At 46.3% G+C, this 18206-nt stretch overlaps 1 protein-coding gene across 9 annotated transcripts in view; it reads right to left on the reverse strand.

Annotated features, from left to right (window-relative positions):
- Positions 1-1138: 1138 nt before the first annotated feature.
- Positions 1139-18206, reverse strand: part of ltbp4 (latent transforming growth factor beta binding protein 4) — a 59808-nt gene continuing 42740 nt past the window's right edge. For 6 of the 9 annotated variants that reach the window (XM_026192607.1, XM_026192606.1, XM_026192605.1 and 3 more), the window contains 27 exons: positions 17550-17726; positions 17318-17455; positions 16560-16832; positions 14951-15118; positions 14575-14706; positions 14030-14155; positions 13656-13769; positions 13267-13386; positions 12279-12392; positions 12073-12192; positions 11672-11791; positions 11190-11315; positions 10942-11067; positions 10503-10625; positions 9861-9992; positions 9592-9717; positions 8942-9085; positions 7887-8150; positions 7710-7781; positions 7259-7387; positions 7027-7167; positions 6655-6807; positions 4095-4193; positions 3841-4000; positions 3481-3767; positions 3141-3293; positions 1139-2917 (listed from right to left, as the gene is read on the reverse strand). In XM_026192607.1, coding sequence (XP_026048392.1) covers positions 2775-2917; positions 3141-3293; positions 3481-3767; positions 3841-4000; positions 4095-4193; positions 6655-6807; positions 7027-7167; positions 7259-7387; positions 7710-7781; positions 7887-8150; positions 8942-9085; positions 9592-9717; positions 9861-9992; positions 10503-10625; positions 10942-11067; positions 11190-11315; positions 11672-11791; positions 12073-12192; positions 12279-12392; positions 13267-13386; positions 13656-13769; positions 14030-14155; positions 14575-14706; positions 14951-15118; positions 16560-16832; positions 17318-17455; positions 17550-17726 — 3980 coding nt within the window. In that variant the 3' untranslated portion in view covers positions 1139-2774. The remainder of the gene's footprint in view (positions 2918-3140; positions 3294-3480; positions 3768-3840; positions 4001-4094; positions 4194-6654; positions 6808-7026; positions 7168-7258; positions 7388-7709; positions 7782-7886; positions 8151-8941; positions 9086-9591; positions 9718-9860; positions 9993-10502; positions 10626-10941; positions 11068-11189; positions 11316-11671; positions 11792-12072; positions 12193-12278; positions 12393-13266; positions 13387-13655; positions 13770-14029; positions 14156-14574; positions 14707-14950; positions 15119-16559; positions 16833-17317; positions 17456-17549; positions 17727-18206) is intronic. The other 3 variants (XM_026192601.1, XM_026192602.1, XM_026192604.1) reach the window with 3 other exon arrangements.

Raw genomic sequence — 18206 nt, forward strand, 5'->3', positions numbered from 1 at the left:
CACAGAAAATTATTTTGAAGTAGAACAGTGCGTCAAACTAAAACTCCCTGCTTCTTCATTCAGTAGTGTGCTAATAGCTAATGAGCACACATGTATTAATATTTTTCAAGCTAATAGCTCATTAGTAAGCTTACTAGGTGTGTTGAATATTAATTTAAATATTGCAGTAACTTTTAGAACAAAATATTAGCTAGTGCTTGATAGCTAACATTTAAAGTCTTTAATTAGCATAACTTTAGGTTACGCTAGCTTTGACTGTAGCACATAGTGAGTGTACTAGCTTTAACTTTGCGCACTAACACGCATTTAGGCTCATGCTAATAAGAGTAAGAACTGTAAGTAAGAACTGAGGCTGGTCATTTTATGAATGCATATGTAAAATACATTGACTCCTTTTTAATCTCAGTTTAATTGAACACATCGTTCTACTTTAATTTCTTTTACTGTAGCACACCAGAGCTAGCTGTATAAATAAAGCTGACGATTACGTCTGTAAAGACTTATCTGAACTTCACAAATCTGCTGGTTAAACAAAGCAAACATACATATAGCATTTCTTCACCTGCAGGACAACTTCAGTCCTTTTGTTTTGCTGTACATGACCACATCCTGACAGTGTGTCATGGAAAACCTACATTCATCTCTCACTTTATTAGGTACACCTGTTTAACTGCTTGTTAGCTCAAATGTCTTATCAGCCAATCACACGGCTTAACCCAGTGTGCAAAGATGTGGTCGAGGAGACCTGCTGAGTTTCAAACTGTGCATCAGAATGGGTAAGACAGGTGATGTGTTGTTGTTGGTCTGAGTGTTTCAGAAACTGCTGTAACTGGGATTTTCCCACCAACCATCTCTGTGTTTAAAGGGAACAGTCGGAAAAAGAGGAAATACCCAGTGAGCAGCAGTTCTCTGGGAGAAAATGACTTGTTGAGGTCAGAGGAGGATGACATGAAGGCAACGATAACTCAAACAGCTGCTTGTTACAGTGCCGTGCATAAAGAAGAGCACCTCTGAAGCTGCTGGTGTGGTGGCATCGTTTAAACCCCACAGCCTACCTAAGTGTTGTTGCTGACCATGTCCAACCCATCTTCTGATGGCTGCTTTTAGCAGGATAACACACCGTGTCACAAAGCTCAGATTATCTCAGCCTGGTTTCTTGAACATGATGATGAGTTCACTGTACTCAAATATTGAGGGAAACCAATGTTTCAGCCCAAAATCTCATTCCAGTGGATCACCTTTGTGATGTGGTGGAACGGGAGATTCTCATCATGGATGCAGATGACAAATCTGCAGCAGCTTTGGGATGATGTCATGATGATGTCAGGTTAATATGAACCAAAATCTTACAGGAATGTTGAGACATGAAGAATTAAAACAGGAAAAAGGGCGTCCAACCTGTTACCGCAGAGGTGTACCTAATAAAGTGACCAGTGAGTGTATTGGTGGGCTTTGGGTGCAGCTTGGTTCCTTGTGTAGTGCTTTAAATGAAACGGGGTCAAACAGGGCTAGACTGGGTCAGACTGGGCACAACGCTTCAAGGAGGTACGAGTCGTTAACTTTACAAACTTTAATAAACTCTTTAGTCTGATTGGAACATTCAACTCCCACACTCTTTAGAGGACTGTGGAGTGGACTGCACCACCGAGTCATACATCAGCTACAAACATCTGAATATTAAAGAAGACGAATTGTGTTTCCTGTGACGAGTTAGAGGGAAACAAAAGCTTCGACAGTGAGTCAGCTAACAGAATAAAGGAAGTACAAGCCAGAATCACTGGGAGCTGCTTCCCAACAGGCTTCCAGAAGCTGGCCAATCAGAAGAATGTGGGCTCATAGGGAGGGGGGCCTTAAAGAGACAGAAACAAAATCGCTCGTGCCGATTAGAGGAAGATTAATGTGCCACTGTGTGTCATGTAAAGCTACTCTAGTGGAGTCCAGGAATAAAAATGTAGATGAAAGTGATAATAACAATAATGATGATGATGATGATGATGGGTCCCTTTTAGGTCAAACCTTTTGTTCCCTAAAACAGAGTTTCTAAACCTGAAACATTTTTCGCCCTTGTGTTTTTAGGCTTTATAAAGTTATTATAATATTAGGTGATATTTGCTTGCTATGTGTCACTGAATTTTCCGTGTCCTGTGCACTCCACACACACAAGGTGATGAAACAGATGCGTGTCCAAATGGAGTAAATACTGCAGTATAATAAGAATACTCATCCATGGGGCCATCCAAGGATAGTCCTGGCTTCCTACGGGGGTTTGAGACAATGACACGTTGATCTGCTCAGGTTTATGTTTATGTATGAACTCTGACTGAATTACACACAATTTGAGGCAACCAGGTGTTTTACAGCAACCACACTGGGCTCTAACAGACACACTGATTTATCGTTGCTTTTATCACCACTCAGGTCCAACCAAACTACCACGTGTCTGATAACTACCTGCCCAGTTAAAGAAAAACAAACACAATCCACCTGCAACACAGGTGAGGTGAACAAATGGTGGGTGTATTCAGGTCTGGATTGTGGAGGCATTAGTGAAGTGTGTTCAGGCTAAACCAGGATGATGAGTTGCTCTCTAATCAGACGTCGCCCTGTGTTGTTCAGGCTAACCCAGTCTAGCTTTGCCCAGTTTAGTGCAATCTAGAGTCTTTTAGTGTCCAGTCTATTCTCGCCTGGTCAAGTCTAGTTTATCTAATCTGGAGAATAAAAAAGCCTGAGCCAGTCTGCGCTGGCCTACAGATCCCAGTCCAGCGCACTCTGTTCTAAGCAGCCACGCAGTGGTTCGGTCTGCGAGACATGACGTATCCTCTCCTGCAGACGCAGCGGTACGAGCCGTCGGTGTTCACGCAGCGAGCGTTCACGCACGGGTACTCAATCCTGACGCTGTCCTCACACTCATTTACATCTGCAAACACACACACACACAATCAGTAATTCAGTACTGGAAATTAACATATAAATGTGATTCATCAAGCCCTGGTCACACAGCAAAGGACGACTGCCTGGCAACTGCTGGTTGCTAGGGGGAAATGTGAATCGGGTCTCTGGGCGTCTGTGATTGAGGCTTTAACAGTTTATCTTCTTCTTTGCTGTCTCATAGCGATCTGTGCTCTCCTCTGCAGCCTTACCTATGCAGGTCATAGTGGTCATGTCCAGCTCGTATCCTTGGTAACAGTCGCAGGTGTAACCCTCTGCAACACGAATGCACCTGCCGTTCTCACAGCCGTGCAGGATCCCACAATCCTCAGCTGTGCTCAGGCTGGCGTATGACTCGTAACGCCCTGAGAGATGAGAGAAGGAGAAAGCAGGCTTCACTGTGTTGGTAGTTTCAGCTAGTTCACCTGCTGCTCACCTGGCCTGACCCGGTCCACCTCGACCTTTGGCCTCAGCACTGAAGCAGCGCTTTATGTTCACACGTTTTTATATTTTTCTTTGCATTTTAAATAAAAGTTTTGTTTCTGGACTCACTCTCATACAGCCTCCTCGGTACCCCTCCTCCTCCGCTCCTGTCGGTGAAAGAAGGGAAGGGCGGCCCCGGCCTCCACGCCCTGTCCTCCCCTTCCTCCTCTGTCTCCTCGTAGCGCCCTCCAGGCAGCGGGGCCAGGCTGAGAGGAGGACTGTCGGGCCTGGATGGTGGATGAGGCACGACTCCAAGCCCAATGTCAGCTCGTGGGTCCGGAGGAATGCGGAAGGGAGGCGGTCTGGACTGGGAGCTGTCAGGAGGCCCGTAGTCTCCCTCGGAGTAGTAACCAGTGCTGTGACACACAAACATCTGTTAACGTAACCTGATGATTATTAGAACAGCGACAGCCATGAGTTTGGTCTCACCTGTACTCAGGCCTACGATACGTTTCATCTGGCAGGCTCCCTCTGAAGCCTGACCTGCTGCCCTCTGCTGGAGAGTAATCATCATAGTCGGAGTGACCGTAGTCTCTGCCGGGAATCACAGGGAAGTAGTCGAGTCCATAAGGAGGCAGGTTTGGAGAAGCTGAGTTCATGAGGAGGAACGAGAAAGTCAAATTAAACTCGACTTTAGATTCAAACTCAAAATAAAACTGAGAAATGTGAACAGTTTTCTGTACCACTCCCTCGTCTTCGACCTGCTTCCGTTTCAGAGTCCGGATAAGTCGCCGGGAAAAGAGGCGGAGGAGGGAACGAACTGCACATACTGGCATACCCCTCTGTGGAGAGACGAATGCCAGTTAATCTGTTAAATATGCTACAAGGTCATCATACCAACTGATGATATTTAGGATGTTTAAACTACAGCTGTGACCTCTACATTGAAGGAACAACGCTTTCAAATCCGGGGACCAGGAGGCATACAGTGCTGCCAGGGCCAACCTGAGAAGAGGCATCAAGACTGCCAAGCAGCAGCACAGGAGGCGTATCGAGGCCAGGTTTGAGAACAACACAAACCCAAGGCAGGTCTGGGAGGGCATCAGGGCTATCACGGACTACAAAAGAAGAACACCATCACCCTCAGCCGACAGTTCTACTCTGGCTGAGGATCTAAATCTCTTTTATGCCCGTTTTGACAGGGAGAACACCGACCCTGTCCTGTCCCCTCTCCCCTCAACCGACCCTGCTCCGGTCCTGAGCACTCATGAGCTGAGGCGTGTGTTCCGGAGCATTAACACCAGGAAGGCGGCCGGGCCGGATGGAGTGCTGGGCCGGGTGCTAAAAGACTGTGCTGTGGACCTGGCGGACGTCTTCACCTCTATATATAACACCTCGTTGTCCTGTTCACTGGTACCATCCTGTTTCAAAGCAGCAACCATCGTTCCCATCCCAAAACAGTCAAATGTCACATGTCTGAACGATTTCAGACCTGTGGCACTCACCCCCATTCCCGCCAAATGCCTGGAGAGACTGGTCATTAAACACATCAGAGCTGCTTTTCCACCATCCCTGGACTCGCACCAGTTTGCATACAGGGAGAACCGGTCAACCGAGGATGCGATCGCCACAGTGCTGCACACATTACTGAAGCACTTGGAACACAGGAACACCTATGCACGGCTCCTCTTTGTAGACTACAGCTCGGCTTTTAATACCATCCGGCCATACAAACTCCGTCCCAAACTCCACCAACTGGGACTTAACTCCTCTCTGTGCAACTGGATTGTGGACTTCCTCACTAACCGTAGACAGAGTGTCAGAGTGGGTAAGAACACCTCTTCCACCCTTGTGGTCAACACCGGTGCCCCTCAGGGGTGTGTTCTGAGCCCTCTGCTATACACTCTCTTCACCCATGACTGTATTTCCTCCTGCGCGTCCAATCTCATTGTTAAGTTTGCAGATGACACCACAGTGCTCGGACTTATATCCAACAATGATGAGACAAACTACAGGACAGAGGTGCAACAACTAGAGTCATGGTGCTACGACAATAACTTGGTCTTAAACACCAAAAAGACCAAGGAGATCATTGTAGATTTCCGGAAGAGGGGCCATAACAACCATCTGCCTCTCTTCATTGGCAGTGAGGCGGTGGAGAGGGTGAGCAGTTTTAAATTCTTGGGGGTAACTGTGACCGAGGACCTGTCCTGGGGCAACCATATCACCTCAGTTGTACGGAAGGCCCAACAGCGCCTCTACTACCTGAGGAGACTGCGGAGCGCACACATTCCCAGATCTCTGATGTTGAACTTCTACAACTGTGCCATCAGCAGCGTTCTGACGTATGGATTTCTAGTGTGGTTCCCCAGCCGCACCAAGGCCGATCAGCAAGCACTCCAGCGGGTGGTGAAAGAAGCTGGCAGAATTATTGGAACAAGTCTGCCAGAGATCAGTAATATCTTCCCCACTCGCTGTCTGAGGAGGGTGCACAGTATCCTGCGGGACCAACATCACCCTGCGCGCCACCTTTTCCATCTGCTGCCCTCAGGGAGAAGGTACAGGTCTATACAGGCCAGAACATCCAGACTGGCCAACAGCCTGTATCCACAGGCTGTGAGGCTCCTGAACTCTCTGCCCCCCTCTCACGGACAATAACCATATCCAACTTCTTAATAGCAATGAACTGGTCTGCATTGGTGCATCATATCTTTATTCTCTTCCCCCTCCTGCCCCCCCCCCTCTTTCTTAAATAGATAACTATCATATCTGATATCATATCTCACAGTACAATAATATTGAATGGGTTGCATTGTTGTATTTTGTCATGTTTCTCAGGTCTTTGTCTGAATTTCTACGAACATTATTGCTAAGGATTGTCTTATTGCATTGGAGTCACACTGGGTTAAATATGTACACTTGGGTTTTAAGGGGTATTTATTATTTTCTTCTTTTTTGGGGGTTGTATGGAAGCCCCAAACGCAATTTCATTGTTCTTGACAATGACAATAAATAAATAAATAAATACTAAATACTAAAATACATCTTTGGGCTTCCACAGAGGGTGACAGCAGGAAGGCTTCCCAATTCAAATTCCAGTTTAACAACTTAAAATTCTTCTCCTGTAAATGTCACCACGTCGGGGTAATGGCTTCAGAATCTACAACACTGAATACACACGGCTTTGGAGCTTTTGATGATTTCTGGAGGTATAAAAACAATAAAACCTCTCGACGTCTTCCTAACAGCCTTCCTGAGGAGACACCAGATGTTTTTATAGTTTCCAGTGGTTCTTTTGTTTACCTGTGTCGGGGGCAGGACAGAGGGCGCAGCTGAATCCCCAGCCCTGCCCATACAGACAGCAGCAGTCTGTGAAGGTGATATGAGCTCCCATCAGAACGCTCTGACACACCAGGCCTGTCGTCACGTGCTGCCAGCATATGGACAGGTTCTCATCTGGAGAGCATGAAGAAGTCAACACCAGAGCAGAGAAAGCAAAGCAAAACTGATGGCAGGAAGCTATTCATATAGTTTCTCGACTTTTGTGTGAGTCTGCATGCTGCGTCTGCCTGTCACTGTGCTGCTGGAACACCAGAGTTTCCGTGATGATGGACAATAAAGGATATTTCTATTATTTCTAGGGAGGAGAAGTAGAAGCAGGAAGCTCAGGTTTACCCTGATTGAGGTCGGAGGAGTTGACACAGTTTCGTTGGGTGTCGTCGAGGACCAGAGGAGGCTGACAGCTGCAGTAATACGAACCAACTGTGTTCACACAAATCCCTCCCACACAGCTCTCCTCTTCACACTCATCATGATCTGACACAAACAAGGAGGGAAAAAACTTTATTGACACAGAAATTCAAATCTGTTTGAGCAAATTAAGCTGCTGAGCTTCGGTTCGGCGTACCAACACACTCCAGCAGCGTGCTGTTGTAAACGTATCCGCTGGAGCAGTAGCAGCTGTATCCCGGGATGTTGTTGACACACACGCCGTTCTTACACACCTCTGGATGGAAACGCTTACACTCATCCACATCTGGCAACAAAGGCACGAAAAAGGACACGTGTCTCAAAGATGTTCTCATTCATGTCCGCTGTACCTCCCTGCAGCGTTGTGACGTACGGATTGTTACTGATCCTGTTTTTTACAGTCCAGACTTTCTGAGTCTGAGGGTTTTAAAAACACTCTTATACCTTCTGGGTTACTAATTCCCAACTTTCTGAAAACACAGCAAATATCTGAAAACATCTGGAAACGGTATCTGTGCCGACCGGACATTCTGCGACCCAGTAACATCATCAGTCAGGAAGTGAAATGCAGTGGGGTCAGGGTTAAAGAGGTCTGTCTGTGTTTGTACCTCTGTAGCTGAAGGCTCCTGGTCCTTCTGTAACATATCCATTCCCACTGGGACACAGAGTTAGAAACTCAGCTGCAACACAGAAAGACTTTATCAGAAAATGAACCAAAGCGCAGCTCTGAAGTCCTGATAGGTTGATAGGTGGCCTGCATTCACTATACACACAAGCTTTCCCACCTGTGTATGCTGTAGGGCAGGGGTGGTACTGGCAGCCCAGCCCCCAGCCCTGCCCCAGTGTGCAGCAGCACTCCTGCTGGGTGGTGTTGGTGGCCAGCAGGCTGCAGGTTCCCCGCTCTGCCAGGTTGTAATAACACTCCCTCAGCTCGCCAGGACGAGCCTGAGGAAGGGGCGGCAGCATCGGAGACAGCTCCACCACACTGGCGTGGAAAGCGGAGGAGGAGGTGGTGGTAGAGGATTGGCGGGCACGGACTATGTCTGTTTCTGAAGAAAAATGAGAATATGAAAGTTAAATTAGCATCTACCAAACAGGTTTGGGTGTTTGGCATGTTTTAGCTTTTGTTCTGCGAGGTCATCTTTGGCGACCATCACCGGTTATTTCAAAATACAGTTTTTCGTGTAGCCAGAAGTGACCCAAGATATCAGCTAATGCTATCAAGCTTGGTTAGCATGCTCCAGGACACAGACCCAAGAATTTCACTGAGCAGAACTAGAGCTCAGACCTCTTTAGTACAATAACCTCACAGTAGCCTTTTTATTGATCCAATAATTGCATTAAAAAAGCTCAAACAGCGCAAACACAGAGGAGAGGTTCAGTTCAGGCATGCTAGCTAGCTGAGGTGAAGCCTAGCAGACAGCTAGCAGCTACAGCTGCCTGTGTGACCATCCACCTGTCAGTCAAACAAGGCCAACTTTAAGCCTTAATAAAATTAGTCAGCTCAGTTCTAAAAATCATTCCCCTCTCATACTGTTGTTAAGAAGGGGTAACTTTTGTTAATTTCTGTTTTAAAGCTGGATGCTTTAACAAGGAGACTGACTCACTACAACCTCAAGTGGCTATTAGAGGAATTGCAGCTTTTGTTGGCAGTTGGGGAAAAGAAAGTCCAAGGATCGTTATTCCATCTTCAGCAATGGAAGAGGCCCCCACACCAGCAACATCAGCAACAACAGAGATGAAAATCTTATTAACGGCATGGGGCTGGGATGGAGTTGGGTTGTGGCTCGTGTGAGCAGCAGCAGCTACACAGCAGCCATGTAGTCTCATATGTGTTTACCTAGAGCTGCAGCGTGGACGCACCGTCTGGCCGCCGTGTCGTAGCTGTGACCTGCCTGGTCACATTCACACATGAAGGACCCCTCCACGTTCTCACAACGAGCTGAGCCACACACACCCGGCAGAGACACACACTCATTCACATCTGAAAGACACATACACAAACGCATTTCATTTCATTCACATAAACCTTGTTTAGATTGTTTTGTAGATTAACCCATTAAAAAAACAATAATCTCAGGCACACGTCCAAATTTTGGGAAATAACACAAAACAAGAAAGTTAACAGCAAAAACAAACAATAATGAAACTCAGTTAAAAGAAGCCAAATGCCCGATAAAATGCTTGTCTTTGCGGGGCTGCTGTGACTCCGTGCCTGGGATCACCGTAATGACCCTAATATCATTGAAAAGCGCAGCGTCGCTGCTTTCAGGAACCGTTGGAATTCTTTCAATTGAGCAAATGGTTCAGGAGTTACAGATGTTGAAAACACCCATCTGAATCTAGCGACAGGTTAGGCTTTAGAGGGTCAAACATGTGATGCTGAAAAAAACATTTGTAGGATCCAAAGTCTTAAAATGTCTTTTTGGTTTTTTTTAGACCCAAGAACCCAAAAGCCTTGAATCCTCACACTTGTGCTCTAACACGTACCCACACAGGTCTTTCCATCGGCGGAGGAGGTGAAGCCTTGGTCACAAATGCAGCGGTAAGTTCCAAACAGATTCTGACAGTAGGCGTTTGCGCCGCACACTGTCGTGTTGCCACATTCATTAATATCTGATTGAAAGAAGAAACGAGAAGGAAGTCAAGTCCATCCGTTCATCCATTTTCTACGGCTCGTCTGGCCTAAGCAGAGATGAGGCCTCCCTCGTTTGTTCTAAGTGGATGCTGAAGCGTCGGTAACATGTGCTCAGACTCACCTTCACAGATCCCAGCGTGGTTCACCTGGTAGCCTGGCTCACAGTTAGTGAGGCAGCTGTAGGAACCAATGGTGTTCTCACATCGCTGTGACCCGCAAATAGAACCACCGGACAAGACGCATTCATCAACATCTGAAAGAGACAGACAGACAGAGGTCGTTAGACGTCAAGGTTCACAGCTTTGGATTGGCCTTAAACATCAGTAATATAAACTTTGATTCACATGAGGCCAACACTTCCTATGGAGCACCTCAGGGTTCAGTACTGGGTCCAGTTAATATATATGAGCAAGTATGTGCAGCACGTTGTACGTTTATAAGATATTTTATTTTGCTGGTCAGATTACAGAGACTGTATGGAGAAGAGCTTTGAACCACTACATGATGCACCTCATGAAGGCTTTGAATACATCGGTCCTATTTTAATTTCTTTCTTTGGCTGACAGGAAGTCAAAATACTTATTTTAATATTCTTCTTCTATTTGTCACGATTCATTTATCAGTTTATCTGTTCGTCTATTTTTTGGATGGTACTGGCAGCCACGAGGAGATGGACACAGGCTGCAGGGTCATGACCTAATTAACAGGTCAGGCCTACTTAAACTGGGCTGAAGGTGTCACACTTGTGTGTGTGTGTGCATACCAAGGCAGGCAGTCCCCTCGGGGTTGGTGGTGAAGCCAATTTGACAGTCGCACTGGAACGAGCCTTCGGTGTTCACACAGCGACCGTCCGAACACACCCCCGCCTTAACACACTCGTCCACGTCTGCACAAAGACACGAGAAGACAAAACTGAAGAGCCACAAACAGGCAGCAGCCGAAGGCCTGCAGAGCATCTCACGCAGCATGCAGTGATGTCTGCGGGCTCTGCAGGCCATCGCTGACTGCACAGGTGTAAAAGATTTTTGGACCTGACTGTAATATATCCGACACAACAGCTCCGACATCAGTCCTGCTTTCCTGCGACGGTCATGAGGCTGCTGTGGTATTAAATGAAATACTTAAACATCTGAATACGGACGTGCGCACAAACCCAAAGAAGCGTCCTGATAAACGTTCCCCGTTTGATCGGCGGGACTCACCGAGGCAGGCCGTCCGGTTCTCAGTCAGCGTGAATCCCTGCGAGCACACACACGTGTAGGATCCAGGCGTGTTCACACACTCTCCTCTGGAGAAACAGAAATCTCCCTCCAAACACTCGTTAATGTCTGAGGACACACACACACACACACATTAAAATGATCTGTTTAACGCACCGTTCTGTACGAGGGCAGCTCATCACCACCCACATCTGGTAAAGTTATATTTAACTAGCAGAGAGCGACCTCACCTCTGCACTGCCTTCCCAGGCTGGAGGTTCGATACCCGGGCGCACAGTCGCACCTGAACGAGCCGACGGTGTTCACACAGACCCGTTCTGCCTCACACACCCTGCCGCTCGCACACTCGTCTATGTCTGCAGCACAGAGAGTGACATCATCATTGATCGCACTGTCGCCAAAGTGCTGCTCACAGGGGGTCATGTGATTGTTGGGTTTTTCTCTGTATGTATCATTGTACGATCTACTGTACAATATAAAGCACCTTGAGGCGACTGTTGTTGTGATTTGGCGCTGTGTAAATAAAACTGGATTGAATTGAATTGAATTGAAAATTGATCGGCCTTTCCTAACTGATTTGCTCAGAGGCTCCGCCTTCTGCCACTGCAAGCTGAGGATGGACGGATGATGAAACGGTGATGAGTCTAAACATAATGTTGATTTCTAAACAGGCTCAGCTCCTGTGTGTGTGTGTGTGTGTGTGTGTGTGTACCTGTACACACTCCATCCACGCTGTGGTATCCCTGCCGACAGTCCACACACCTGTAGGAGCCTTCAGTGTTCACGCACCGCTGACCGGGACAGGAGTCGCCGTCCTCACACTCGTTTATATCTGCACACAGAGTGTGTGTGTGTGTGTGTGTGTGTGTGTGTGTGTGTGTGTGTGTGTGTGTGTGTGTGTGTGTGTTTAGACATCTTTGTGAGGACAGAAACTATACTTGTGGGGACCAACAGCCCTTACAGGGACAAAGTCCCCACGAATTTTACGACACTTTTAAGAATCTAATTGTGGTTTTAGTGTCAGGGTTACAGTCAGGTTAGGCTGAGGGTTAGGGAAAGCACGGCAAGGAGATGTCCTCACTACGATATGAAAACGAGTGTGTGTGTGTGTACCTGTGCACTGTCTGTCGGTCAGTCTGAATCCTGCTCTGCAGGAAACACATCTGTACGAGCCCACAGAGTTCACACACATCTGCCCAGGACACTGAGATGGCTCTGCACACTCATCCACGTCTGCACACACACACACACACACACACACAGAGTGACGTCATACAAACAAACTAACATTTACATCACTAACTATCTGTGATGTGTACCTGTGCAGGTGTTGTTCTGGGGCTTGTAACCATGGTGACAGACACAGTGGTAGCTCCCCGGCGTGTTTTCACAGCGGCCGTTGGAGCAGGAATTCTGACGACACTCGTCGACGTCTGAAGGCACAGCGAGAAAGAGGAAACGTAAACAAACGGGAACGTCAGCGAGTTTCAGGAGGAAGGAAAGGTTTTTGGTTTTTCAGTCACTGACAGTTCAGGATCCATTTTTTAACTCATTCACTGCCATTGACGTCTATAGCCGTCAATTGCAGTGAATGAGTTAATAAAAAAGAACAAAACAATTACAAACAGAGAAACAATGTTCAAATATGCTGTTTTTTAAACACGTGGGCGTCGTCTGTAGTCCTGCATTTAACCCATTCGCCCAGCGCCCGGGAGCAGTGTGTACCTCGCTCAGGGGTACCTCAGGATAGCCATTCGGTGGATTTGAACCCACGACCTTCTGATCATGGGGCGACCGCTCTACCTTCTTAATTACATGTTAGTATTGTTTTTAAATTTTTGGGATACTTTCATAGTTTACAAACATTTTCAAATCTTTTTTATTTTTATTAGAGCTCAGCAGCATCTATCACACAAAACAAAAACATTCTGATGCACTATTATTTTACTGATACTTTATTTAATTTAGATTTTATTCTATATTTATCTTTTCACATTTTGACTTTTATATGAATATAAGTAACATATTTACTAATATCTATTCAGTTTGGGAAAATATGAATATTAATGCTTAAAGGCTTTGTAATAGTTTATAACCATAATAGTTGAACGGCAGGACGACAGCGTCTGAATGAAACAGCAGCTGAGAGACGTTTTTATAGAGTTTACTAAGAATTCTTTTCTGATATTTTTCAACTATACTGCTAATTGTAAAATTGTATTTTCTAATGAAAAAAATCAACTAGATGTTTTCATTGAACTATTTAAATGAAAATAATTATTAATATATTATAACATATTTGTTTACCTCTGCAGACGTTGTTGAGCAGTCCGTGTCCCGGCGGGCAGGAAACACAGCGGTACGAGCCCGGAGCGTTCACACACTCCTGACCCGGACACTGCAGAGGGTCGGCACACTCATCCACATCTGACACACACACATCAGTGATGTCATTTATAGCAGATTTATCAGTCAGTTTTAGACAGATGATTAAGGCCAGCTGTCTTCTGATTGGCTGACTGACTCTCTATGACATCATACAAACCCACGAGTTGAAAAAACTCCTGTAAACTGAGTGTTTAGAGCAGTCTGCACACGTTTAACGTGAGAGTGCAGCTTTTCTGAACCGTGTGAGGCTGTCTGGAAGTCATCTCTAAAATAGAAATGAATTAAGCTGAGCCATGGCGGCCCTTCACCTGTGCAGGTGTTGCCAACGAGCCTGTAACCAAGCCGACAGATGCACCTGTAGCTGCCCGCCGTGTTGTCACAGCGACCGTTAACACAGGGATTCTGCCGGCACTCGTCGATGTCTGAGGAGCCAAACAAACCTTTACTAACATGTTCTGATTTATGCCAGTTTTTCCAACATTTCAATAAAAAGGTTCCAGAGTTTTATTTTCTGGCATCATGTTTTCCAGTCATATTTTCCGTGATGTGGTTACATAGCTCGTGCTTATGTTGCGATCTTAAAGGTCCAGACTGTGCAGACGTGCTGAAGCGTCTCACGGCTGTCACCGGGCAGGAAAACAAACATGAAAACGCTTTAAAAAAGACAGGAAGTGGCCGTCACCTTGGCAACTGGTCTGCTGGCTGTTGCTTCTGTATCCAGATGGACACACACATCTGTAGCTTCCAATGCTGTTCACACACTCTCCTACTGAACACACAGCTGGAGACTGCAAACACTCGTTCACATCTACACACACACACACACACACACACATTATTATCATTATAAAAACATTAAAAAACAACTGAACAAATACAACATTCAGTTTCTGTGTGTACATATACACAAAACATGTTTGGAAACTATCCACGGAAAAGACAATAAGGAAAATATTGAATGTAAAATAAACAAAATCTATTCAAATTATGTTGCATTTGTTTATTTGTAAAATAAAAATTACTGTTATTGTAAAATATCTGTTAAATAATGCAGAAATATTTTTCTATAATAAACATGATGTGATACAATATGATGACTTTCAATAAGTTCATCTTTATTTGTTTTGATATGTAGTAACTGTTACTGCTACAGATCGTATTGTTACAAACTCTCAGTCAGCTGACATTTTCAAGCAGGGCTGAAGGATTCACGTGTTCATATCTCACCCTGGCAGTGTGTGTGCTGCGAGCTGAGCTGGAAGCCCCGATCACACACACAGGTGTGTTTCCCACCTGGCTGATCCACACAGCGGCCACGGCCACACACACCCGGCCTGCTCTCACACACGCCTTGTACTGCTGCACGCACACAGAAACATGGCGGTTAAGGTTCGTCACCCGCCGAGCGTCTGCAGCTGACCTCGGGTCAGTGCTCTCACACATCAGATCATTCACATAAACACACCTTTGATCTTTCATTCTGCACAAAGACAGTTTTATCAAACGGATTCTGCTTTGATCTGAGTGAACTTTTTTCTTTTCAAAGGACGGAACAGATGAAGAACGTCCTTCCAACACGCCGTCCTCTCCGTCCAGTACTCACTCTGAACTCTGGGGGGCGTCGGGCTCACAGCCGGTCTGGCTTCCAGAGGGAGGTCTTCCCTGGGTCTCGACCCACGCTCGGGGCTCTGCGGCTGGGCCGGAGCGGGTAGGGAGTCCCCTCTGGATGGCGGCGGATCGGCCCGATACACTGAAGAGAAACGATCAGCTGCTGAGAGCAAAAACAACAACGACAGGTCAGTTTGTCTTCAGCAGCTCCTTCCTCTCAGACTGACACAGTCATCTTCATCAAACCAAGGTACAGCAGGTAAAGTTTTTCATAAACGCTGCCAAAGACTTCGTGCTTAGTAGATGCAGTTTTTATAGAAAAAGCTCTGCTAAGATTTTAACGAATCACTCAGCCTCGATTCAAAAAGCAAAGGCAATTAATATCAAATATAATAATAATAATAATAATAATAATAGTAAATTTTATTTAAAAAGCACCTAAGACACCCAAGGACACTTACCAATGTACCATTTAGAATAAAACACATAATAGAACAACGACACAATGAAGAACAATAAAACAAAAGCACAAGATAAAATGAACAAAGTAGGTTCACAGTGAATATGCAGATTTGAACAGATGGGTTTTGAGTTGAGATTTAAACTGAGGGAGAACCAGTGTTTCTTATATCTGGGGGCAGAGAGCTCCACAGCCTGGGAGCAGAGCAGCTGAAAGCTCTGCTTCCCATGGTGGTGAGGTGGGAAGAAGGCACAGCAAGCTGGATAGAAGAAGAAGATCGAAGTGAGCGGGCAGAAGAGATCGTGCTTAACAGGTCAGAGAGGTAAGGAGGAGCGAGGTTATAAAGGGCCTTGAAGGTGAGCAGAAGTTTGTCTGAAATTTCACTGGGAGCCAGTGAAATTCCCCCAATTTTGGGGGGAGACCATGCAAGAGAAAATCACAGTAGTCAATGCGGGAGGTAACAAGATTGTGGACAAGAATGGACGTAGACTGGGTGGAAAGAGAAGGACGTAATCTGTTAATGTTGCGTAGATGGAAATAGGCAGAACGGGTGAGATTTATAGAAAAGTGAACTGTCTAGGTGACACCAAGGCTCTTAACCTGATGTGAAGGGAAAACTGTGGAGTTATCGATGGTGAGTGAGAAATGGTTCGCCTTCAGCAGGTTGGATTTAGTGCCAATAAGGAGGATTTCAGTTTTATCCTCATTAAGCTTAAGAAAATTAGAGCTGAACCAGGATTTTAATTTAGTGAGGCACTCTGTCAGGGAAGAAGGTGGGAGGGAGGAATCAGGTCTGCAGGAGAGATGCAGCTGGGTGTCGTCAGCAAAACTGTGAAAGTGAAGATCAAATTTGAAGAAAATCTAAAAGTGCAATAATAAAAAACAGAGGCAGAGCCAACTCACAGTGTTCGATGCTTTTATATGCTGCAGGTTGTTGTAAATCATGTTGTGTTCATGTTTGTGCAAACGTGTGTGAAAAGGCTTCTTTAACATAACCCAACAGCTCTTTAGTGCCAAACGAGGATTCTGCTCTAAATCTGACCTCAGATGTCCTGAAACCGTCTCACTGTCTGTAAAGTTGAAGTAAAACTGTTGCTGGTGTTTATCGATGATTCCGACAAATAAAACGTCGCTGTTTTGCTACCTTGGCTCCCGGCGGACGGAGGCTGAGGTCTCAGTTGTGTTGAATCAGGTCGGCTCTGCGAAGGCCGGGTTCTGCCCTGGGTGGCCGAGGTACCAGCACTGCCAGGCTGCACAGGCCTGGAGGAGGACGAGGAGGAGGAGGCGGGAAAGCCTGTGCCTGGCTGGGGCTTAGGTTGGGGAGGACTGGGTCTGGTCCCAGCTCCTGTGGCACCGGAGGTACTCGCTCCACCAGAGGGAGGGGGTTTCAGTAGAGACCCGGACCCTGAAACAGGACCTGCAGGGGGGGACTCAGGCTCATCACACTGACTAACACATCCATCTTTGTTTAAATCGATCTGCAGGTGTAATCTTAATCAACCAGGGATTTTTTTAATCCTAAAAAAACAAATAGTCTTCAAACAAGACTTAGAAACAACCAAAAACAAGAGTTCATCTGAAACAGAGTCAGAATGTAGCTGTAAATGCTGCAGTGTAACGGTGACAACATTAAATACGAGTTTAGGCTCAGTTTAAGAGGAGCTCAGTCTGTCAGCAGCTGCTGTTTCATTTATTAACGTCATTAATAGGAAAACTGGTTGTCAGGCAGGCTGTGAACCGTTCGTAGACGATAACTTGTGTCAACTTTAAAGTTTTTAATGCTGTCATAATTTATTATTATTATTATTGTTATTATTGATCATTAAGGTGGAGCAGACCCAACACTCCCATGACAGAAGCATGAGCAGCCGGTGTGCAGGATGCTGTGTGCTCAGCAGGTACCCTGGTTGTCCTTGTTGCTGCCGTTTACCAGCACAGCTCTGCCGCCCCCTTCCGGTTCGCTGACTCTCTGGTTGAATTTAAGAGTTGAAGGCGAGTATTGGTAACCAGGACCAGCGGGACAGATCTCCTTAAAGGCCACTGAAGGAGGAGATGGAGGGAAGAGAGAGGACACACCTGAAAATTCACCTGAAACCAAATAAGCTCAGTCGTGACGTCGTCCTCCTGAACCTACCTGAACCGAAGTACGGACACCTCTGGCAGTCGGGTCCCCAGGCTTTGCCGACCCGGCTGCAGCAGCAGATCTGCTTGGTGATGCTTTTGAGAATAGGCAGGGAGCAGGAGGACGGACCCAGACCTGAACCCAGGACCCGGTAACACTGACCCTTCTCCTCAGAAATGACACTCTGGGCTGAGGAGGACACACAGGAAGGAGGGCGACTCGTTACACAGATGATCCACCCGAAGCTCGGCCGGGACCTGAAGCAGAGCGCTGCATGCAGAACAAGTACATGCTGTACCCTGACCCGCTCAGTTTAAATGACACAGGAAGGGATTCAACACAGACGTGGCAGGTGATGCAGGAACAGGAAGCTTTCCGACGACACAGAACATCAGCAGGCCGTGTCAACAGATCTAAATTCAGATGGAAGTTTAACCACCTGCAGACACAGCTTCACAACGATTTCAACCTCAGTAACCTCCCATGCAAACATCTGGCTCATGGCTTCTATCAAAGAGGACACGAGTGTTGGCACCGCTCTGATATAAAGATGGGCGCAAATTCTGGGTCTGAAAAATGAAACCGACACTGAAGTGCTCCAAAGCTGCATTCTCTCTACTGACCAGCAGGGGGCAACTCCTCAAAACGAGTAGATGAGCACGAAGCGTT

Source organism: Astatotilapia calliptera, chromosome 14 (genome assembly GCF_900246225.1).
Source record: "Astatotilapia calliptera chromosome 14, fAstCal1.2, whole genome shotgun sequence".
NCBI classification, from domain to species: domain Eukaryota; kingdom Metazoa; phylum Chordata; class Actinopteri; order Cichliformes; family Cichlidae; genus Astatotilapia; species Astatotilapia calliptera.